Below are 25,413 nucleotides of genomic sequence, written 5' to 3'. Positions count from 1 at the left end.
CCTCACAAAAAGGAAAGCACAATAAGTAAAAGATAAATGCTACAAGAGACAGTGAAATAAAGCAGCACCTAAATGATACTAAGTAATATAGCCCAGGTTAAGACAAGGCTTATGCTTTATGTATAGACCCTTTATACCACACCAGCAGCTATGTAGTCTTTAAGCAGCTTCTTGTTACACTCCCAACCTCAGTCCCCCAGCAGGGACCAGGCAAAGAGTAGCTTGCTCCAGAAGGAAAACCTGGCAGCAATGCAGTGACTTCTGGCAAGGAAACACAAGTGAAGCAGTCAGAACAATTTGCTCCCAAGCCTGGGCCACGCATGTATCCCTGTGCCAGACTGCACCAACTTCACTTCTTTGTGCCACACAGGTCTCCAACTCTTTCTCAAATGATTTTCCCATGTCATTCATTTGGACAAAACATATGGCACCATCCTCATGTTAAAAAAACCCCTTCATTGCCGGTCTTCCTGTCTCAGAAACTTGGGACCTGCTTGTATTTTGTTGCTGTTCCTTGTTTATTGGAGCCTGGGACACCAGGCAAACGTGAGCCATACACCCTGCAGTGTGGATGGACGCAGCTGATCTCCCGAGGCTGTGCTCCAGCAAGGAAAGAACACACAAAAGTTGGATTCTACTGGTAAGTCTGGGGGCCACAGGCCACCTCCTCAACAGTCTGCAAGAAACAGCTTCTTCCTTACAGCTTGGGTCCACTCACTGCTGATCTCACCAGTGAATTCTGAAAACCCTTTCAGCAGATACACAGGTTGCACAGGTAACTGTTTGAGGAGGCACAAAGCGATGTTACATGGCATGGAGCCCATCAGGAGGGCGCCACAAAGCGAAATGGAGCCCATTGGGAGGGCGCCACAAAGTGAAATGCGCTGCTGTGCATGGGCTGGGATGAGCCCTGCTCCCAAGGGATGCGCGCCGCAGGGCGCGCATCCCTTGGGAGCAGGGCTCATCCCAGCCCATGCACAGCAGCGCATTTCACTGGCAGCCCAGGGCATGACCCCCTTCTCCCCAGAACAACCTGCTCCTTGTGTTGGAGCTCATGTGCCAAGAGATCAGAGCAGCTCTGCAACAAGTCACTCTGAGGCTATGCAATCTCCATCCTTGGAGATTTTCAAGCCCAACTAGAGCTGTAGCCAACCTGGTTCAATGTTGCAAACAATGCTGCTTTGAGCTTTTCCAGCTTTGATCTTTCTCATTTCTTTTATCTGAACCCCTAAGGGAACCAGATGACCTTATAGAGCATGTAAGAAAAAAAAAAGAAAAAAAAAAGAAGAAAAAAAGAAGAAAAAAAAACCCACAAAACCATGCTCAATAAATTTAGATTTTTTTTAAACATAAGTCGCTATCATGCGTAAGGGAAAAACAGCAGCTAAGATTTCTACAGTAACATGTTATATATTCCCAGCCTCCTTGAAACAGTGCAAACAGCACTTCTCATCCAGCCATGTCCAAATCAGAGCAATACTGATCAACCTGGAACAGAAAGCTCCAACGAACCTGGCTGAATAACTCAATTATAAAATGACACTTAGCAATTATGCCAAACCATTTCATCTTTCTGACAGGCCAGTAACAGACCATTCATAAAGCACCACCATACTTAAATTCATCGGAGAGACAATGCAAGGGGGGAGGGATTCCCTGACCTAGCATCCATTTTCTGTTCTCTGAACTGTGCCATTGCATGACACAAATTGCTCCAGAAATGCTAACAAACAAGCAGCCCCTAAGAGTATTGACACACACAATGAAATGGGACAATAGCTGGCTACTATATCGAGCATGCTTTTGCTTTCCTTTTCAATACAGCAGCCTACTGATTTGATCCATTGTTGCCATGTTAGTTAAGTGCATCCAATGTGTACATTCCTGCAGCACTCTTCCAGTCAAACAGGCTTGCAGGGTCATTCACCCATCTTAACTGCAAGGACTAGATTCTAGCATGGGCTGACACGCACACTGCACACAGCATCCATGAGCTACCAAAGCAACAGTCAACCCTGCTTCCAGCGTATCTACAAAATCCTACCAGGCCTCCTTGCCACCCAGCAAGTGCACGGCCATCAGTTATCAGAGATGTGAGTTCTGGCTTTGGCTGTAATTTCTATGCTTATGAAGCACATGAGGCTAACCAGCAAGTGAACAACTGAACTAAGATTTTCCTAGACATCTTTAAGGCTTTAGTCGATCTCAGGTTTTAGCTGGCCAGCAGGTAATATCTGCATACTGAGATCTGAATTGTTCCTAAGGCAAGCACTGCACAGTGCCCCCTCACTGTCATGTAAGTAATCCAATTCTTCTAGTCATTCAGGCTGATAATGCAAACAGCCAGCCTGATGGCCTATTTTTTTCAGAGGGCTTCAGCAATGCCTTTTCAGGACAGACACAAAACTATGTACATTACTTCCTAACTGCCAGTGCAACTGAAAGAGAAAAATACTCATTCTCAACCTCTTACTGGCACAAATCAGCTCTGTGTGGTAAGAATATCCTGAAGGACAGAAAGTGTACCTCTCCCAAAGAGAGCACTGGACTTTATTCTGTCCCTGACACAGTACTGGAACAGTAAGGCTACAGCTCACACATTATCTCAAAACATTATTCTACTACAAAAACAACAGGCATCACATAAGTCTACAAGCAATTGGAACAGAGATCTGACTGGGCTATGACAATGAAAGCAAAGGGCACTACATTTCTTAGGGACATCACAGCTGAATGGAGCAGTGTTCAGACCTTTTCAAACCCCGTATCATCAGGTTGCAGTGAAATAGCTACCCATTATTCCTCATGCTACTTTTCTGTCATGTAACTGGACACCAACATCCAGCTTATCTGGTTGCCAGTCTGAAAGCAACAGCTATAGGTTGTTTATTTTTGCATTTACTACAACTTAACACAGCAAGTTGAACACTGGTTTAAAATACCTTGGCATCTTAGTCCACAAAAGTATTCTTTCTTTAAATAATCCGAAGTAAGGGCTCATACCTTTGTTGTGAAAACAAAAGTTCAGCTAAACTACATTTCTGGTACCTCTCCCAAATATTATGAAGAAAGAGGGCAGTAGTTTCCTTGAAAGACAAGTTACTCAGAATCTCGGCCAAGCACAGATGATTTCTGGATCAGAGGTCTGGATCTTGAAGAGGTTTCTGATGTTATTGTTTACTGCTATGAAATGCAGAAGCAGCAGTGTGTAACTTATCCCTGTACAACAGTCATGCTACTTTAACCTAAAGTCAGCATAAATGGACTGCTGCCTTGTAACACAACTGCAGTCACATTGTCAGACTCAAGCATATTAAATGAAGAAATTCAGCATATAATGGTACTTAAACACAGCATTACATGCTTCATTTCAAGAGAACTTCAGCTGTCAGATAATACCCAACTTCAGTTGTCAGATTTTAGCTTCAAAAATCAAAACAGAAGTTTAAACACTAATATGAGAACTAGAAACTCTTAAAGAAAATGCACATCAGATTCACATAATTCTAACAGTTATTTCTCAAAAACAAAGATTCCAAATATTGCCAAGTCTGAGTGAGAAGACTGATGGGAATTGAAAAGAATTTCCAATGCTATTTTGAAAACCAATGCTGTTTCAGTGTGTAGGTCTGATATAAATAAGCCAACAGATACAACACAGGAAGGCCAAAAAAAAAGTTGGCCTGCTATTTAGATGATTTTAAATGTCACTGCCTGTCATTTGAAAAGCAACAAATAACCACAAGACGCCCCTGTACTGCTGGCCAAATGTTGCCGAAGACAAGGCATTAGGTGGCTAAGAAAAGTATGTGTGGAGAGTGTATTTAAGGTGACAAACCAAATGAGGCAAGTGAAGAGTAAGAGATCCAAGGACCCAAAACACTACAAGACAAACATTGAGATAGCAAAAAATGAATATCCTGTAAAAACACATTGAAGAAACAGGTAGAGATGCAGGAGAAAAGAGAAACTAGAATCATGGAAGTAGCAGCTTCTGCATGGAGTAGCAAGAGACATCAGAGCAAAACCCAGAATAACTAATTATACTCTGAAGGGAGACCTGGAAAGCAAAATAAAGTATTGCAGATGTTACAAATGCATGAAAGAGTGTCAAAATAGACAGAGCTTGCACATTTGTATAATTTCTGATGCTGGACATAAGAAGGTAACTCTCATGCCTAATAAAAAGAAGTTGAGAACTCTTCACTAAGCTTTCTGCAGAAGTTTAAAAGCAGTTTTAAACCACCTGTCTCAAGGAAAACACAACCTCATCTTCAGTTCTCATCTGTCACACTCTGCAGTCTCTAAGTGACTACTCTGAAGGCTTCTGCACAAGCCAATGTACCCTTCTGTCACAAATGCCATAACTCGCTACAGTGGGAGGACTGGAAGTTTCATCCTTTCCCCAAACTGTTTTCATTAGCTTAAGCTGTGCAGAACTGGAAAAGACAGAATCACAATATTCAAAACTACAATATAAGATACTACTAGTTGATACACTGAGACTGACAATGCGATTAACATCTTTTTAAATTTGAAGTTGGTTCCTAGACCTCCAGTTGTTAAAAATCCCACAATTTAAAAATCTACAAAACTACCTAACCCATGTACCTCTGACCCAAGTAACCTTCCATTTCCATTCACTGTATCAAACAATAAATTAATTGTTGAAACAGAACAACTTGGATATTTAATTTGGGCTGTGTGAGTACACTTTTGCTCAGCGGGTCAACTAATGTTAGCACAGAGAAACACACAAATACTGAAAGAGAACACAGGTGAAGCAAACACATTTCAGAATAAAGATCAAACTTTTTAATGGGGGATGACAAGGGCATAAGTGGCTTGGAAAAACAGCCTGATTGAAAGAACAAAAGCAAAGCCAGAAGTCTTCATCTAAAGACTCCTTTACTTTCCTGCTCCTCAGTTCCTGAAAACCGAAGGAAAAAAATCTGTAACCTAAAATCAATTTCTCACCTGCTTTTCTACCAATACAAACAATCCTGCTCTTTAATAAAAAAAATATTTATGTTCTTTAAAGGTGTTAACCATTACAGCATTATAATAAATTTAAGTGCCAGCTATTCACAGAGGAAAGGGCCAGCTTTGTCAACTGCCATAGCCTGGTCAGTCTTCAGAACTCAGAACCAAAAGCTAAGAAATGCAACAGATCTACCTCTGTTTCTTCTTCTGTGTCAGTTGTGGCATTGATTAATTCATTGGCTCCTCCTTCTGAAAAGGCATGTACAGGCATGGCTTCTTTTATAAGGGCAAACAAGAATTAACATGCACAAACTCAGGAAGGAGCTGTAATGAAAACCATTTGTTGCATTCCAAACATTCAAGCGTTGGCATGGAAAATAATTCGGCAAGATTTGTCTTCCTTTAATTCTCTAATTCCAACAGTTTTTATGGTCAGTATGCTGAATTTTGCCCTTTTCTGTCATTCTATTCAATCAAAATGTAATGTTCACTTGGCTGCTTGCTGCTACAAACAGATTCTTGTTGGTAAGGCTTCAGCTGAGGCACACAGCAAGAATGCACTGCTGCAACCCATAGGGATGGAAGCAGTTTTACTGACATTCACTCATACTCAGGTCTGAAATACTGCAGGAAATAAGCTTATTTTGTTGGAACCGGAAAACACTCCCAGTATATCTATACAAACTGACCTTGATAACAATTTTTCCTGTAATTATATTAGTAGAAAAAAACGCCAGAAAGCAAAGAAGGCCTAACAAAAAACCCTGCATTTATAATCTGAAGTCATAACCATTTGGATTCTAAGTGGAGCCCAGTCTAAGTACAGATAAGAATCTGGAATATGGCATAAATTAGCACACAGGCACAGAAGAGAAAGTACCTTGTTGCTGACACAGGCAAGAGAAACAGCATCTCTACAATAACACTTGTGTTAAGAACAGAAGGCTCTATCCACACTGACAGCATTTCAAACATACTCGACTCAGTTCTGCTGAGAAGCTGCAATTCCTAACAAGGAGCTTCTCATTTAAATAAGGCCTTTCTCACCTTCCCCACATAAATACCAGCAGCAGCAGCCCACAGATTATATGCCTGCAAGATGGCAGAAAAATAACCCTTTGCTTCACTTCTTTTAAGCCTGTGAAACAGCTACAGGGATCTACTGAGAGCAAACTTGCAGCACATGAACACCTCTCATAGTACAAACTTTAAATTCTGCACAAGGAATACTCTCTTTGAGCTGTTTCAGAGTACTTTTCCAAGCCTCAACACTCCCACGTCCACTCAACACATCCACTTACATTTGAGGGTACTCGAACACTTTATTGGCAATTATAGAAGGCACCAAGATTCTTTATTAATAGTGGTGTGCAAAAGCAAATATTAAAGGAATTTTCTTGTACAACTCGATTTCTGAATGTTTTGGATGGCTGATAAGTAAAGCAAAATGAGGAAGTGAAACTACAGAACACTTGTTAATTGAAGAGTATGTTTCCTGGGATCCAGACTGAAAAGTGGGGAAATAAGAGAAAGCACTACATACAAATTAAATTTACTGAAAATACGTGAGAAAAAAATTCCAAGGCAAAAAGTTAAGTGGCCAGCATCATACTACTTAATTGGACTGCCTCTCTTCATATGCAGAAGTAACAGGACTATCTAGAGCTCAAGACAGCGTTCAGTTCTCCTCTCTCTCCCCCCCATACTGTGACAGCTGAGAAGTTTACATCTCCTCATTCTTGTTAATCTAGCCACTAATAAAAGAATTCAGAAGTTGAAATTCAAAAATATTGGGTTTTTTTTTTGCTTGAAGCAATGGTAAATGGTCCAGTTGGCTTACAGTGAGTGTCAAAACAGATATTAAAAACCCCTCCCCCCAAAAAACCCACACAACCCACACACAGAGCACCCACCCACATGTGTGTGCCTCACACATGGGCAGAAGGGAGACACGGAATGAGACAATGGAACTTGCTGTTTGCAGTTGAACATTTATCTGCCTCTTATCTTTCTTCTATCCTTAAGACATTCTAAAAAGGAGGAAGAGGTTCACACCAGCAAGATATTTAGCAAGCCTTCCTCAGAACACAACATATTTAGATGCACCTATCTCAAATAAAATAATGAATAAAAGTTGCTTGTGCACTATTACAGGCTCTGAAATGATAAAACAAGTCAATCATCCTCTTGTGTGAGAGGAGGGGGAAATAATTAAAGCCAAGGCATAGCCTGCAGAGCCAAGATTTCATTTTTAAAAATAGAGGAGAGGACGGGAGAAAAGCTCAGAAGTTCTCACTGAAATAACTGGTTGCTCATCACATCTAGCACCTGCATGCATAATATAAAATGTGGACCTCAAGTTAGACTTTTAGTTATAAAGTCTTGGCTGCTGCCTTTACATGAGGACTTCTTTAGTGTCTCTGATTATAGCTCTTTTTACATCTGAACTTTCCTCTTGTGAGAACCCACCCTTCCCGCCTGACCACACAGTGCAGATGCATCTAAGCAGCTTCCCACTGCCTGCAGCACAATGCAGGGCTCACACAGCTTTATTTGCTCTTGGTAAAAGCACAGACTTTGTCTGGAGAATTGTCCCCAAGTGTTTAATCTACCTAGTCACCACCAGCCCACAGCAGGTTTTTCCTTTAACTGACCTGCCAGCTGCCCTCCTCAGAGAGTGCCTGTAATGCCAGCTTGTGTCCTCCAGAAGCCAATGTTTTTGTCAGCTTTTTCTTTCCTGTAACTGAGCTTTCTATTGCAATTTTTTGATAATCAATTCCACCTTTCTGTCTTCAGAATAAGTGTGAAGACCAGGTAGAGCAACATGAATTTCGTTCCAAAATGAAGGCTCCTGCATGGCCAGGTACAAGATATCCAACCAAAATTTTAAAAATTCTCTGTTAAGTGTTTTTCTGGAAACCCAGTTCTTTGATCAAGCAATCAGACAAGATGGTTAGCTTTCATTCATTAAAAAAAAAAAAAAAAAAAAAAAAAAAAAAAAGTAAGTGAGAATCAGATGTAAGGAGAAAATATTTGAAATATCACATAACTTAAATATGGTCCTTTACATGCTTTCCAAAAACCTGACTTTTGATATTTAAGCACTCAAAACTGCAAATCTACAAATCAGAGAGACTTAGCTGAAACTCCTGTAGAGACCTGTATCATTTTTGCTGGAGAAAGAACCAAAGGGTCAAGCACACCACATATGCCACAACATGAAGCTGCAGGAGTATGAACTGGAGGTGAAATTTCAGTCAGAACACTAAATTTCCTGCCTCCTGTCATTGAAAGCCAGGCCACCCTGTGTGATTTTAAATGGACTTTTTTGGTACATGCAGCACATCAAGCTGTGTTTGGGACTGAAGTCTTCTTTTTCAAAAAAACCCACAAAAATATCAGGTTCCCAAAGAAAATAAAATAAAAGTAAAGAGTATGTACTTTGTCTAAACTTCTGTGAAATTGCTTCACTGTGTTAGACACATTGCTTTTTTTTTGTTACGAAATAATACACGAAGCCTTAAAGTTACAACGTAAGGTTTAAATGTTGTGACACTTTCTAAAAACCACGACCATCCCCTTCCCTGTTCTGCAAGCTTTTAAAACTCTACTTACTTTGAACAGTCTAATTTACTCATTACATGTACCATGTTTAGATTGGATTTTGCATCCACTGGTGCATACAGATGCCAGGTTAACACCTATCATTAATCAGCCTGACTCAGCTCTCACACATAAGGTACACATAGGTACCAGTATGCAAATCCAGCTGGTTGAACAAGCTCAGTGCAAGTGTCTACAGAATCATTTCAACAAAAAAAATGAGACATCTTTAGCTGATAAAACAGATGAGGGTGCTCACATTCTTTTGACATTTGCTCAGCTTTCTCAGAGTTGATAACCTGTATTGAACCACCACTGTTCTGAAAACAGAATTTAAACTTTTGTTGCTTTCTCTTGCACTCTTTAAAAAAATACAGTCAGGGCAGACATCCCCCCCACTAAGCCAGTACAGCTGGTTTGGTCTAGCACTCCCCAGTTAATCAGGGCATGGCTGCTTCCAGAGGCACCTGTGCTTCCTGACAGGATCAAGGACCAGGAAAGGGTCTCTTCAGTTGTGCAAACTGGTATGTGTCTTTCATATGGGGATGTCTCAGGTTGAAGAGAGACATGCTGTACTGCTCTAAGAGAATAAAACCAGAGAAAAAGGACACTGTGTTGAAGATGAAACAGTACAATGCCTTGCACAGCACAAAGAAAGGATAAGGTACAGCTGGCTGTCAAGGCACAAACTACATTTGCTGAGAGCACATTCAGCCACTTTTTATAAATTAAACTGAGAACCTAAGTGAACTGTTCCAGCAAAACTGAAACTGACAGTCCATATGCTGTGAAGAGTGCAAAAATAAGACCAAATATGGCTCAAGTGTTGACAAGTATTTTTAAAATTCTATTATGAACAATCAAAAAATGAAGGGAAGTGTTGGCACCAAACCAAGTTTATAAAAAGAATTATAACTGCATTTCAAAATGATCAAAGATGTAGTAGAAATCATTTTGCAAATTACACAGAAACAAGTAAGCCCAAGGTCTACATGTAGTACTAAACAAATACATACACACATCCATGGACTTATTATTCACATGTATAGATTTTTTTTGTCACAATAATTTAAGCAAAAGCTAAAAATTATACTTTGATAAAAGAAATCCAAAGCACATCCCAAAGCTTTTCACTTTAAAGAATCAGGTTTCTTATAGTTTCAAAAAGATATTGCTAGAGACTTTGCTATCATCTATTGCTAGATGGTTTGTCATCTTATAAACACATTCCTATTGGAATATAAACAGAAGCTTCCTAATTTTTCAGCTGTAAGAACAGTCCCTATTGCCTATGCCTTTCTCCTTTCAGCAGGTACCTGCTGCATACAACAACAAAGGTGGTAAAACTCTGAGCTCTTCCTAACCAAGTTCTGGTGCTCATGTGAAATGAAGCAGAAAGCAGAGGCAATAGGCTTGTCTTTCTGTATGAGTTTAGTTGGTTGGGTTTTTTAACCCCAAAATATTAGGTCAATATTCAGATGTGCCAGTAGCCAGACACACAGTAACAGCCTTTTGCATCTTGTAGATTTACCTTATCTCTATTTTAATAAAGGATTATAGAATTACAAGATATTTAAAAGCCCCTACTAACTCGCAACAATTTTTCTGTGGTGAGATAAGTGATTTTTCTCAAAAGCAGAAATATAAAGGGCCATCAAGATGATCAGAAGGATGGAGCACCTCTCCTATGTGGCTGAGAGAATTAGGATTTTTCAGGCTGGAGAAGAGAAGGCTTCAGGGTGACCTAACTGGAGCCTTCCAGTACCTGAAGGGAACCTAGAAGAAAGATGGAGAGAGACCTTTTAAAAGGCCTAGCAGGAATGTTTTTAAACTGAGAGTAGGTTTAGATTTAGATCTTAGGAAGAAATTCTTTGCCATGAGGGTGGTGAGACACTGGCACAGGTTGCCCAGAAAAGCTGTGGATGCCCCATCCCTGGAAGTGTTTAAGACCAGTCTGGACAGGGCTTTGAGCAACCTGGTTTATTGGAAGCTGTCTGTGTCCATGACAGGGGAATCTGAACAAGATGATCTTTCAAGATGCCTTTCAACCCAAACCATTCTGTGATTCTATGACCAGCTCTTGGCAACCAGCCTTAGCCAGCCCTAGGTGGCCCTGCTTGAGCAGGGAGGTTAGAGCAGGTGACCTCCAGAGGTCCCTTCCAGCCTCAACCATTCTGTGATTCTGTGAAAAAAGCACTATACAGACAGCAAACAGCCCTAAGAGACATCTCATGATCCATTCATTCTAAATTAGTGCTGGAAAAAATAGTGCCAATGAAATGGTATGATTTCTCACCTTTTACGTTACAGACTGCCTAGTTTTGCTAATACCTGAGCAATTTCCCCACTCTGTTTTAAACTCTACTTCTGGTGCCATGACCTCACTCTTCTCGGGTCCTACAGTGAATCCTCACACAGTCCTTAATGGGGAGTGCAGCTACTGCTGCATCAGACAAGGTTACCATTACTCTTCTCCAGAGGTCAAATCCCTGGGCTGAGTGAATGGTTTTCTGCTGACCCTGAGGCAAGTACATGCAAGGTCTTACTCTTAATGACTCCTGTAAGGGAAAAGCTAAACAACCCAAACAACCAAATCAACAGAGGAAATAACATGGATATGTGCTGGCTGGACTTCTAGTCTTACGACAAAAGCAGCAAAAAAGGCAAATAATAGCAACAGATACTTCTAATTTTATACCACATAACCATTCTTGTCCTCAGAGCATATATTCCTGGAACCAAATTTATCCAGGTCTAAAACTCAAGTCCATTCCAGGAAACATACAAAGTAACCACAGTTTAGCAGAGGACTCAATAACACCGACATATTTCCAATAGGACTAAACTTACTCTTCTGGTGCTTGAGTTTTATACCTGTGGAGGCCCAGATTGCCTCTGCATGTTGCTTTCCAGCACTAGCACAGCACCACTGAAAGCACTCTTCATTCATAAAGTAAAGCTGCACCTCCAATTAATGCTACAAAAAGTATCTGAACCGTGGACAAAGAGGATAGAGCCTGCAAGCAGAGGTTTATTACAGCATTAATCCGCAGGTCATGTTTTTCACTGGCTGAGAGATCACAAGGATAACTTTAATCTGCAGAATTTTATGCATACTTTGAGTTCTTATAAAGTTTAAACCACAGCCCTTCTGCTGCATCCTACAGCCAGGAGGCATTTAAAAATTCTGGCTGTCAGTTTTTGGAAGTCATCTGAAAGATCATTTGTCATCATTGCATGGTATTTTTTTTTAAAGTTACTCCAAAGTAAATGCCCTCTTTACACTGTTCTGTATCAAGATTCATTACCTAAAGATATTTAGAATTAACAAGTATATTCTGTATCTTCTAAGCTGTAAACAGAAACATCCATGAGAAAGCTTGCACCATCGCTCATGTTGTTTGTCCAGAAAGTCAAAGTAGTGATCAGTGCCACAAAACCATAAAACAAATAACTTTACATGCTGTCCAAGACCTTAATACATTCAAGGAAGATGCTTCACGTATGCAAATGCGACCAAATTGGAACAGAATTGGGTCCAAATCTGAGGAGAGATAAAGAACCTTTAAAGTTACCTTTAGAGTTCTCCCACCCCTCTGCTTTTCTCCTCCTTGTTTTGAGTTTTCTTTTTTCAGTACTTCAGTCAGAAGGACTACACAAAGTGTCTTAAGAAATATTTCAACAAGCAAGGGCAGATAATGCACAAGCATTAGGTAAGTACAAGATATTAAGAAATACAAACTGATCTGGGAGCCTGTACTCAGTCCAGCTTTATTGAATACATTAAGTAGTACCTAACATGAATTCAAGGACTTCCCTAATAAATCTCTGAATTGTGGAGGGTTTTTTTTTTGCTAGAAATTGGACAGCAGTATCCAGGAAATAAGTAATATTTTCTAACAGGATGAAAATGAGAGTCCTTTAATTTCTTTTGATGTTCCACTTGGTGCTACCTTAAGCAGAACTGTAATTTTCCTTTCAGTTGTCTCCAAGCTCAGGCTTACCAACTTCACACCACAGCTATTCTGTTTTTTTTTTTGTGGTGTTTTTGGGGTTTTTTTTATGTTTTGTTTTTTTTTTGAGAAATACCACCAAAACCAACTTATCCAGGAACTAAATGTCAGTCTGTAAACAGGTAACACCTAAAGAAGGAACAATTCCTTTCCTGCATGAAATATTTGCAGAATGGCTGCTAATAGGAACTACAATTCCAAAGACACCAAGTTCTCCAGAGCTGACAACCTACTGCCAGCACCAAAGCTGAATTAAATATTTGCAGTGCTACATGAGTAAAACTGAAGTTACTTAAACAATATGAATCACACTGGTGGAACAAAAGAAGGGATTAGAGAGTCTTACAGAAGATGAGGAAAGGAGAGAGCAGGGAAGGAATGGCATTTCAGGCCTTTTTACAACTCTCACAAGTGTGCAATTGCCATCTGGAAGGCAAGGTATGACTATATACATTTACTACTGCTACAGTTTTAGCTGTAGAATAGAGCTTCAGAAGAGGAGACCTGAGTGATGTCTGCTTAGTTTTCTCCATTCTAGGGTCAAAGGGTCTCAACAGAAAGATAACCAAGAACTGAGGGGAGAAAAAATGAAATACTTTTAATGATTTATTCTGCTTGTGAAAGCTGTATATCAGAAAAACCTTCTCACTTTAAGAGCTTACCTTCTATTCCTTGTAAAAGAGCAGCTCAGCACAATTGAAACAATTCAGAGATTTTTAAGCTTTCAGTATTTTTCTTTCTAATTAGTGCTATCACCAAAAGTAAAAAAGAAAATATGCTAAAAAAGGTCTCCAAAAACCTGAAACTCCACTCATTGCATTTGTTTACTTAAATTATTGCTGTTGAGAGAGAAAGCAGAGAAGGGAACTTTTCAGTTATCACCAAAGAACTTAATGAAAAAAACCCTCTCTCTTCAAAAGACATTGGCATTTTCATTACTATGAGCTTTAGCACTTTTCCCACTGCCATGTGTAACAGCACCTGAAAAAACCATAGCTGCCCAACTACACTGAGTGTTTCAGATTCCACTCCAGCGCTCTGCTGTGGTGTCACATGTTCCATGAGTCTGCACTGTTCACCAGCAAGGACCAAATCTGAAAGACTTCAGGAGAGCATCTAGGGAAGCTCTCAGCTCCTGCTGAAATAATACTGTCCTACCCCTCCATCACCCACCACATGCCCCTATCCCACTGCATCAGCCCTGCTCTCTGCCTGAGAAAGTTCCAGTGCATGTTAGATCCCACACTGAGCAATCAGATTGTGGCAGCAGCGCATCTGCACACATTTTTACTATCATCCAGTATGAATTAATAGTCATAAAACTTCTGTTGAAACAATTAACTATTGTCCCTGAAGCACTGCCGTTTCAAGATATCCCAATCAACACACAATAACTTTCCATTCCTCATCTTCTATACACACAAGTGCCAAGGCTTTCATTTCCTTCAAGAAGGAATTATCAAGCTGTATGACTCATTCTGTGCATATATAAATATACATCTAATTATAACAAGATTTTAGCCTGACCTGTCTCTTAGAAATTAAGATAAACCTGTTTAACTGAGTTCAACAAACAATTCAAGATCTGCAAGAAGGTATTAAGTGGTTTTTAGATGCTAAACTTTATGCTGCTATGTTATCTGCTTCAGTATATTAGCACAGGCCTATAAAACCTACGACACACAAATTTGTTTGTCTTCCATCTAAAATGGATGTTTGCTCATGCATCCATCCCATGGTAGATGTGCATGGGATAAAACCATACCCAGCTGCTATTGAGCCATGGCTGTTCCCCACTGAGCACACCCTGCTCGCCTGGCAGCAGCGCTGAGCTGGCCTCTGAATCTCTGCAGCAGCCCATGCTGACACCAGAGACTCTGCTACTCTGCAAGTTTCTCCAGACTTATGATACTGCTGTGTGCCAGGAAATGGAAGTGAAGAGAGTTGTCAGATTAGGAAAGTGGTTGGAAAACACAGAGAGGCCTGAGAAAAAGGCTGAAATGAGTTTGGAGAGGCATGTGCGTACAGCAGGAAGCACTGCAGATTCCTGTAGCTAAAGAAACAAACCAGCAGCTTCAGATTAAAGCTGAATGCTGAGAAAGGAATACCCAGTTTCTGGTTTTAGAAAAAAAACAAGCGTGGTGAATCTGTGCTCATGAGCTCAACATTAGTGAGGCAGTCTAATGCCTGCCAGCTCATTTGCGTGATACACCTATTAAAGCATTTACTTTGCTTTCTTTAAATGTTTCTTAACTGAGTGCTTGCAATGATAGAGGTCCTTGGCAGCCTAAGCTGTTCTGTCAATCTAAGGATATTGAATTACTTTAGAAGAGGCATATACCATAGATTCTGGCCTGAGAACTTTAAAAAAAAAAAAAAAATGGAGTATCAAAACTGATAAGACTGTGGATTCAGAACAAGGCCAAAGTCCTAGTGCAGTCTATAATTAAACAATTCCATTCTTATTTTGAAAAAAAAAATAAACCAAAACAAACAGAAACTGCCTCTTGCTCAAGAGTTTTAAAAACAAAAGTCACTTGAGAGAGGAAAACTAAATCAACACAAAATGCTGCCAAAAGGGAAAATCCCAAGGCATACATAGGATCAACACCTTCCTCAGGCAAAAAACCTGCTCTGCATGATCCACTCCTGTATTTAAGCCTCCTGTGTCTGTAAACATGCAATAAATCTGTAATGCTTCAAACTCTGCCTTCCAATAACAAAGTGCTGTATATTCCTAATGTAGCCCCTTAACAGGCTTACAAAATCCTCAGTGCTCTTCTAACACCATTTGAGGTTGCCCTGCCTGTTAATGGCACAAGTTGTCTAAAACCAGTCACCAAACATTTGGCACAAGTTCTCAGCTTCTTCTGCTATGGAAACATATACATATATAAAATAAACATGATTTCCCATCATGCTGCCCTCAGACATAAGCTCTAAGTGATGCTGTATCCCTCATACATAGGCATATCATCAACTGTACTCTCAAAACACAAGAAGGGATAATTATAACTCATTACAGAACAGGTCCAGCACAAGCAAGCACAAGAGGATTCTCCCAGCAGTGACTCAGACACCTATTGACCAATGGGCCTCTGAATCAACAGTTTCATCTCCAAAGAACTGACACCCTGGCAGAAGTTCTGAGCACTTGTAGTACCAGGCTGGTGTCAATTATGCTGAGCACTAGGAGCAAGGAGACCACCTTTGTGGACCACAAGCTGAAAAAAGCCACGAGACAGTGGCCAATTTGTTTATCCTCCTGGGCTATATTTGATCTAGTGATTCACCCTGTCTTACTAATAACTCCTTCAGCTCGTCATTTCAGCCCCCTTCTCCAACCTCCAGAAGTCTTCAGAATTCAACTATTACTCTACACACACTTGAAGATGAAAAATGCTACTACTGTTGCCAGAAAAGACAATTGCACCACTTGGAACATATACAGTTTTTAACTTTTAAAAGCTCTCTAAAATCAAAGAATAGCTATTTTACTGGGCAAAACTGTGTGTGGATTCCCTACAACATCCATTTCTGTCACTGATTTTCCTATTGAAGGCATTAAATGCTCACCTTTGTCCACAGAAGAAAAACAGTAATGACTAATTATGCTTTTATAATGTCACTAAAGCTATTCTGTTTCTCAAAATGTTGCAGTAAACTTCTTCAGTCTAAAACTTTTCCTTTTTGGTCTCAAGATGCTTTAGGAATCTCTTCTGTTATTCTGAATTATAACTATAAAAAGTTATTCTTTGAAGTCTCTTAGATTTATTTGCTTGCCAAGAACTCAAAAATAGCTGAACAAAGCAGCAGCTACAAAGTTAGCTCACTATGAGGAAGCATCTGTGCTGTTTTCATTTTCTTGGCTTTTTGGGTGGGGAGGGTTATTTAAATGGTAAGCAACTGCTGTGAAGGAAGGGGAAAAAATAACCAAGCAAAAAAACCCACATTGAGCAAAATCTTCCAAGTTTTAGTACGATAAAACAATATGACACTCCACCTCTTCTACGATAATATTTAGTGAGTGGAATGGCCCAAAACCTCCCTGTTTTAAGTTACCAGATATCCAAAAGAAATCAACAATAATATTAGCAAAGCCTGCCTGAATAATTTGATCAGCCATCTTAGGAATGTTTCCTCTAGTGAGCACAGGGAGAAGGAAAAAACCCAGAAAGAATAAATCAAATAAACTGTCCCTCTCATGGCAAATTGCTCACATTCATGCTGTGTCTTGAAATTTCTGGAAGTATCTTTACCTTTGCTCGTCTAGAAATATAGACATTGAACCAGAGTGCATCACTCCAATAGCAGCTAGAATGAGAACTGCAAAATTGTCACCCCAGAAGGTGAAGAAATTCATTGCCCACATATGTGCATCTTTGCCTCAGAGTGGCATCTGTAAGTTACAGAAAGTGATGGTGACACATATCCTGCTAATTGGCATACAGCTCCTCAGTCTCCTCATTTTACAGCAGTTCCTGGCAAGCACACCATACCAGGAACCTGCTTGAATTGCTAATTAATAACAGACTTGTCATTGGAAGGGTGGGAAAGGGGTAATCTTTTAATTGAGCGGTTCCTACAAAACAGAAGTAAATAAGAAACTTTAACTTTACAAACCAAGAGTTTCATTTCAGCCTGTACTCAGACTAATACAACAGGCAAAGCATTTTATTGATTTTGACTCAAAACAGGCAGCACTATTCCTAACAAGAGAATTCTCTGTTCTTGTTTTTCCTGAGCAGTACAGGAGGATTAAACAAACAACCCAATAAAGCTGGGTGGGAACTCCTATGAACAGAACTTCAGCTTCATATTTGATACCCAGATCCTGACCAGGGTACATGGGCAATGGAATAATTCATTTTTATGGGACCCAGATTAAGCTGTAATGTGAAAGTAATAGGGAGTGAATACAATAACATGACCCAGCTGAAACGTTATTGATTCACTTGTGAAAAGTACAACTGGAGTATAAATAAGACTTAAACACAATGATAATATTTATGAGTAGCTCAATGGTAATGCACATCTCTCATTTAGAACATGATCAGTGAAGTTTTATGTTCTTACTGTGCTTTTTTTTCACCCCAGTAAGTGCTTCTGAGGAGAAAAGACATACAAGGCTGTGAGTGGAGTTCTAAGGACTGATTCTGCAGTCTTCCCTTAACATAGCAAACAGTGAGTGATTAACTCACCAGTCACCATAGAAGAAACTTCACTGAAGGTGAATGGCAACTGCAGAATCTGTCCTGAGAATTGAATATTTCATATTCAGTATGTATATTATGAAATAGTCTTACCTCCGTAAGAGCGTGCAGCTGTCCTTTATGCACACAGACACCCATAAACCTACAAGAAACAAGAAAAGAAAAGTGGTTTGGGCTTTTTCCCCCCCTCTTTTTTGTTCTTTAAAAAAACTAATATAGGATACACCAAAAAAGAAGAAAAAAAATCAGCCTCACAGACACTGCATACCTCACCATTGATTATTTAAACATCTCAGCACAAAAAAATCATGTATCTACACTACAATATAATCTGAATTAGCAGTTCCAAGAGAGCACAGGAGACAGCTCAACCTCAAAATGGAAAGTTACTAATTTAACTATAAGCAGAGGCCAACATATAATGATTTATGCAGAAAGGAACAGTCTCAGAGTCCTATTTTAAGGATGTTTAAGCCAAGTAATCCACTGTTGGTCTGCACAAACACAAAATTACTTCCCTTTGCATTTTGCTGTTTAAGCATAAAGAAGTTTCTTCATATCCCATTCTTAACCACTCAGGAATATGAGGGCACATATGCAGCGTATACTTCCCCTCCCCAAACTCCTCTTTCCTACACTTGGATAGAAGCAAGTTTCAATAGTATCCAGCATACACACATTCCTCAAGTGCTACCTATACTGCACAATTTTCAGACTCCTGCTGTTAATAGTAATGATTGCCACCCTCTGTTTGTCTGGAGAGCAACAGAATGTGCCATAAACAACTGAAAGCTCATTTTTACTACCATACAAGCTGAACTTCAAAGTGACAAAATGCAAATTAATGCTACTAGTAAACATCTCCCATGAGAAAGTTCAGTAAAGCTAAAATTTTAAACACTACAGCCGTCCCTGCGCAGTTCAAGTGTTTGTTCTTTATTGATTAACTAATTCTCAGTTTTAACATTTAGAGTTTGGTCTCAGCAAGCAAAAAACAAATTGTCTATAATTTCCATAACATTCAGAAATTTCCATTTTGCAAGTAAGAGGTAGACATGTATGATCTCATTAAATGTGACAGGAATCTTGGGGACAACAACTCAAAGGAAAAGGACCTTTTCTATCCTGAAACACTTCTGAATTTAAACACAAAATGATGCAAGACATGTAGTGCTAGTTCAGCTAAGCTGCTTTTGAGGAAATGAATGATCCTCACTGTTCTCTTGTCTAACAGCTGACTGGTAAATTACAAGCAGCCAAAGAAAAATAATATAGGTAAGGTCCTTTGCATAATCTGAGCTGTGGAAATCTGTTTTTAAAACCAAAGTAGCAGCATGACTTGAATTAGAACTTCTACTGCCTGCTCTCACCTCAAACACTCAAACAATATTCCCTGAATATAGGAATTCTAATTTGAGAGACATTGAAAATCCAATTCCTCTTGTTTAATGTAGAATCATAGGGCATGATCAGGTCCTCAGGGGAAAGGGAAGAGGCTTCTTTTAGATATAGCAGGTAGGCAAAGCATTTCTCACTCTGAGTTTCACTTCATACTGCAATGAACATATGAACAATTTTGTAAAGAAATTGACAAATTAAACTTCCTGAGGTGAAGAAACCCAGACTTCTACTCCAGATTCTGCTAAAAGCCCAATCTTCTGCTCTAGATTTCTAGAACAGAAATCTATTTCTTAGTGCATTCTGAAAGTCTCCAGACCTATCAGGCCTGGTGTCAATGGCTTTACTCACAAGCAAAAATGGAAAGTACACAATTCCAATATAATAATTTCTCTATAAGACAACTTTCCAAATTAATATCTAGTCTATCAATTACACAAAATTAACCTGCTATGGCAATATTTTCATTCAACAAAAAAGGAGATCAAGCAAATAAAAATAATAATGTTTTCATCTGTTTTGGTCAAGGGAAGTCTCGATGGAAACATATTCATTACCTTTGTGAATCTATGTTTAAGGCAGCAAAGACACATTGAATCAAGTTACCAAGAGTAAGAGTTTAAAAATTCTCACATGCTTAGTATTTCTTCTAAGAATAAAAAATCAAAAAACAAAGCTCCATATCATGATCTCATGGAAAAGAAGCTGGACATAAAGATACATTTATGAACCCCACATATTTAGAAACTACTACCCAGGAAAAGAGAAACCAAATACACTGATAAAGACAGAATTAATGAGTTTGAAAGCAACATACTGAAGCCATTTAAACTTTGTGTGAATGAATCTCAGTTTTCAGGCTCTGGAAAATAGATTGATAAAACAGACCTCAAGCAATCCAAATTCCTGGAAAACTTCTGCTTCGCTGTTTTATCAAGCAATAATAAACCACTTGGTTAAGCCAAGAATTGCTACAAGACATTGTTGGAAAGGATTTTCACTAAAAGATAATACACCCAGCTGCTACTGGGAAATGCAATTAGCAAGCAAGATTTAACATGGTTTCAATTTCTGAGATTGCCCCAGATGAGATTCCAAGCTCTGTGGATAGGAAGCTGACATGCTGGTCCAGCACAGCTGAGATTATTCCTGTTGGCTAGACACACTGTCTCCCGAGCCAAAATGTGCTTGTAGGTGAACTACAGCAGAAAGGCTTGTCAGCCAAAGGTTACACTTCCTATAAGCATTTCTAGCTGGAAGGAGCTCCAATAGGCCAGTCATCCACAAAACAGGAGATCATTTGCAGATTTAAGGAAGTTTATTTTCAAGACAGTATCTGGCCTTATCAGCAAGCTGAAACACTTCCAAAATCTGGTTGGAAAAGTTTTCCTAGAAGCTGCAAATAGAAATGATGATACTTGAGTCCACCCAACTAAATAGAGTGAAGCACATTTCCACTACCAGATGCTTTCTAACAAATGTCAGCAAACTCTACACATGTTGGAAATCTCATTTTATAAACAATCAATCTGGAAAACCTGTCCTCCTAAACAAAACCAAGAGAAGTCTGGATATTGCTTAGTCCTTCACAGTGATTACACAAACTACTTTCAGTTCAGTCAGATGGCAAGGGAGAAAATCCTGGACAGAAAAGGGCAGACTAAATACTGCAGCTTCAGTCTGAAATCTTTGCCTTAATTTATCTAGCAAAACTAATATCCAGATCATACAGCCTCTGGATATCCAGACACTGAACACATGCTTCCAGTTAAAAGAACTTCACTGGGACACATTCCTGCTCTGTGGATAAACATGGGGCAGCTACAGTTCAACAAAAGAAATTGATGCCCTCAAAAATTTACAGCTTGTATGAGAAAATTCAGCACTTTAATAACATTAAACAAAAGAAACAAACCAAACACACCAATGCAAAAGCCTCTAGTACAAGCTCAGTGACAGAGACAAAAGTTCAGAAGACACATGCTTTTTTCATTGCACTGACTTGGAGAAGGAAGAGGGCAAATAAAAATATTAAGTCTTCATTAAGGCCCTCCTTAATGGTTTAGGCACCATGCTAGATTAAAAATTTATTTTAAGTTTTCTACACTTGCATCTTGATTCTAGAAGAGGTAAGGCATTTAAATTAGAATTTCTGTAACATATACAGCCTCTCTTCTACTGTGTGTACACTGTATTTCTAAAATAATCCTTTTTGATAACCATGACACACAAAGAGAAGAAAAAGCTATTTTCTTTCCTGTTCAATACAGGATAAAGGATGTTAAAAGACAAAATCCATCCTTCTGGCTATTGTAACAAAGTCCATCACAAGCAATTTTACGAAAAGGAAGGTTTGAAAGGATAAAACTACACGCAAAAAAATTCCCTAGTATTGTGTTCCCAGGGCAATAGATTTGTCTCAAAGGAGATGAAATAAAATTCTCCTTGAAAGGAGTTCATGGAATATGCACACAGTGTGCTTATTTGTGTGCTGCACACACAAGAAGGTGGATTTAATCAATGAGTCAATCTGCCTGCATGCTCACAGCCAAACATGCAGCAATACCTCCAAGCACTCCCACGAGAACACTTAAGACATGAGCTAAGACTTTCTGTGTAGAGAATGTTTTAAATTAAGTCCCCAAGGTACAGATCAAGAAATACTTTTTCATGCAAACAATAGTGATATTAAAGACTGAAATTCTACCTCAAAATTGAAGATACACCAATTTAAGAGACAGCACAAGAGATGGAGAATCATTGGTAGCACACCACTTCATTTGTATGAGAAAAACACATCTGTAAGATATTACCAGAACAAAAAAAAAAAAAAAAGCTATCAGGTCTCTCAGGCAGTAGACTGAAGGCTCCCACGCTCAGGACACAAGGATGGAGATTTCCTGAGTCCTTTCCAGACCAATTTTCTTAATTTGAGTAAAAACTCATGACTACAGCAGCACATCAGCATTCAGGAAAGTAACAAAATGGTAGAGCACATCTACAAGCTTACACTAGACCTTTCAAAACCATGGTCCTTGATCTAACCCAACCTTTGAACAGCACTGCACTTTAAACAGGACACAAGCTAATAAAGAAGTAGAGAAATGCTCCAAATCCCTGTTTTCCCTAACACTAGCAATTACAGTTTTCCCATGTATCAGCTAACCTGTATTAAAGTGGCTATAGTAAACATCACATGGTACAAACCCCAACCTCAGCTCACTTTTCCACACCTCCTCTCACCATCTGTCTGAGGGAAGATGTGATAAAACCAGCACATCCCACAGCCAAGGCAGGAAGAAATGGAGATCAGAGGAAGAAAAGCATTTTAATTCTCTGTGTTCATCTTGTATGCAGGAGTGAGATTGAGACAGGAGATGAGGTTGATGGTGGAAACAGAAGAAATCACTCCTTGAACCCCATTTGTCTGCTTCTGCCCTGTACACTCCTAAAATGTCCCCGACCTGGACCCTGAAGAACTACCAGCAAACAAAAAAGATAAACAGGTCTCATACATAGTTTGTTATAAACACCAGACAGTGACTGAATTAAAAGTTACTACATTGTAGTTAACACCTACTCTGCCTCTAGAATCACATCTGCTAGCTGAAATAGGAAACAAGGGGAAGGGAGAAAAAAAAACCTCCCAAATCCCCTATTTATTACCATCATGCCTGGAGCTGCAAGAGCTGGAGTCTTCTATTCTAAAATATCCTTAACAGACTGAAGAAGTTCAATTTTTTGCCAAAATAAATCCTCTAATAGAGGGCAGCCTCCCATTTTCTTCATGGAAAATACATTAGAAGCTTACATATACACATATATTTGACCACTGGAATCTTTATGATCCTACCATGGGGACGGTAGACTTACTAGGGACTTGGTAAGTGAAAACTAAGCTCTTCACTTACTTCTCTTTTCTAATCAAGATGGATCTATATAGCTGGCCAAGAGCAGAATTTGAGTGCAGAAATACTGAATGAGTGTGGAGATTCAACGTTAGCCTTTTACTCCATGGCAAATAAAGCCTGTTGCTTTTAAAGCCTAAATACCCAGATCAGTGCTTCTCCAAATAAAACTGAAACTCACCAAGAGAAACAAAACCACCATGAGCCAATTCCATCTCCTCAAGATGTGCATAAGTATCATTAAGGTAAAAACACAGATGCACCTTTAGGTAATCTCTACTGAGCAAAGGAATAGAAGGAAGTCAGCAACTGCTGACAAACTCACAATCCAGAAGAGTGACCAGAGTCTGGATAAAAACCACAAAAGGCATCTGTAACTCTAAAAAGGAGTTGATATGGACAGCACAGAAGCAAAAGCACTTTCAAAGAGTCAGCAATATTACTAGTGACATCAGTGCAATCAACAGCAAAAATACCAAAACCTTCACAATAACATCTTGAAGCTAACTGTGGACACATTGGAATTTACAGCTTGTAAAAAGCTGCTATATATTTTAGAGCACAGGCAAAGGGATGGGTTTTTTAATTACCCAAAGGATAAATGATGATCCTGGGCTACCAAATGCACTACAAGGAAGAAGAAACTCTTCTTTCCATAACAATTAACTATATAAACTACAGAAGAGCTCTCAGACAAAAACACTGATTCAATAACAAATTTGAGGTCTTACTCATCAGGATGTTCAAAAACACAACGCCACTTCCAGCCTAAGGAAGGTTTTAGTGTACTAAAATAAATGCCTCCTTGTTGAATCTGACATTTGCCTTCTAAAACATTACCTTGCTATCCTACACATGTTGAGATGGTTTGAGAGCAGATTTTGGAGAATTTATCCAGTTCCATAATTTTACAAGCCATTTGATAGAGCACCTTGCAGCCCTCACCTGGTTTAATTAACCACTACAAAATATGATCTCAACATTTCAGCCTAAGAACCCATTAGTATCCATACTGGCTAGCAACAGGAAGGAAAGAAACTTGTTTAGAGTGGAAGTTAACAGGAGGTAGTCCCAGAGTTCAGAGGAGATGAGGAAGCTCAGAGATGTATTATGTAAAAATCAGACGACAACAAGGCATGTGGAGGAGATCCAGTGGCTAATCAATAGAGAAGTGAACTTGATGCTAGTGACAAAACACCTTATTCAGTAACATTGAACAACTTCAAAGGAAAGAAATTAGGTGAAGAAATATTTAACAGCAAAATGAGATAATTCTTAGCCCCTGGAAAAGTTATATATTAGAACTTCTTGGAAGAAGATATTCTCTTTAAATACAGCTGCTCTTATCTGACTGCACAATGTTGTCAGACAAGCAATACAACCTCTCACCACATTAAGTGCAAATTAATATTAATTATTTTTTATGTATTTCTGAAGTAGGAAACAGCTGTTTCACAAGACTAGTAGAAGCACCAATGATTTACACATTTATGAAATCTAAATAGACTTCATAAATCTCTAATAGAGAAGCTTGCATGTGTGTGTTTATAAACAGGTATATACAGACACCTAGGCAGGTAACATTTAAGAGGGCAAAATCTTCTCCCAGACATAAAGAAATTGAGACCACTGTAGTAAAATTTAAACAGAAACTTAAATTACATCAGTAACACCTAAAAACAAAGTTATCTCCTACACAGAAAAGTAGTTTTTACTGTGCATTCAGTAAAAAAACAACTAAAACTAAATATTGTTTTCTTGTTTGTACTTCCTGTAGGAATAACTGCTCCCTGTTGCAAGGGGACTTACCTAACAAATAAGAAAAAGGCAGTATTTTACCAGAGAGCCTGCTCTTTTTGAAGAAGCCTCAAATCAAGCAATTCACAAATCAAATGCAGTTTACTCTTCTAAACCACCTGTGCAAAGATAGACCATTTCTATTTAAGTAATTTCTTTCTGATGTATTCACTCATACCTGCTTTCTTGAGCACAAAAAGAAAAAGATTTCTCTGCCAATCTTGGGTAATAACTGGGAGAACAAATGAAATTCCTTTTCTGCTTCATAATAAATCAATACTTTATTGTTCTTCCTTCAGGACCATCTGTGTAACACTGCTGACTTCAAATTATTCATAGGCTCTAAGGCCAGAGGGGACCAGTACATCACAAACATGATCTCTTTTACTTCACAAGACACCTAAATTTCAGCAATTACTTAGGACTGAGCACAATTTTTGTTCTCAGCAACACCTCTGTAATTCCATTCAAGAGGGGGCAGGGTTATATTTAGGGAAA

General features: G+C 39.1%; 1 protein-coding gene across 2 annotated transcripts in view; it reads right to left on the bottom strand.

Annotated features, from left to right (window-relative positions):
- The window catches only part of TESK2 (testis associated actin remodelling kinase 2), a 75,494-nt gene that overhangs the window by 24,071 nt on the left and 26,010 nt on the right, over positions 1 to 25,413 (bottom strand). The window contains exons 2-3 of one of the 2 annotated variants that reach the window (XM_030278866.2): positions 21,918 to 22,009; positions 17,906 to 17,954 (exon numbers count right to left, since the gene is read on the bottom strand). In XM_030278866.2, coding sequence (XP_030134726.2) covers positions 17,906 to 17,950 — 45 coding nt within the window. In that variant the 5' untranslated portion in view covers positions 17,951 to 17,954; positions 21,918 to 22,009. The remainder of the gene's footprint in view (positions 1 to 17,905; positions 17,955 to 21,917; positions 22,010 to 25,413) is intronic. The other variant, XM_012575303.4, reaches the window with a different exon arrangement.

This window comes from Taeniopygia guttata, chromosome 8 (genome assembly GCF_048771995.1).
Source record: "Taeniopygia guttata chromosome 8, bTaeGut7.mat, whole genome shotgun sequence".
Lineage (NCBI taxonomy): Eukaryota > Metazoa > Chordata > Aves > Passeriformes > Estrildidae > Taeniopygia > Taeniopygia guttata.
Note: the sequence above shows the minus strand (reverse complement) of the source record. Positions and strands in the feature narration are given on the sequence as shown.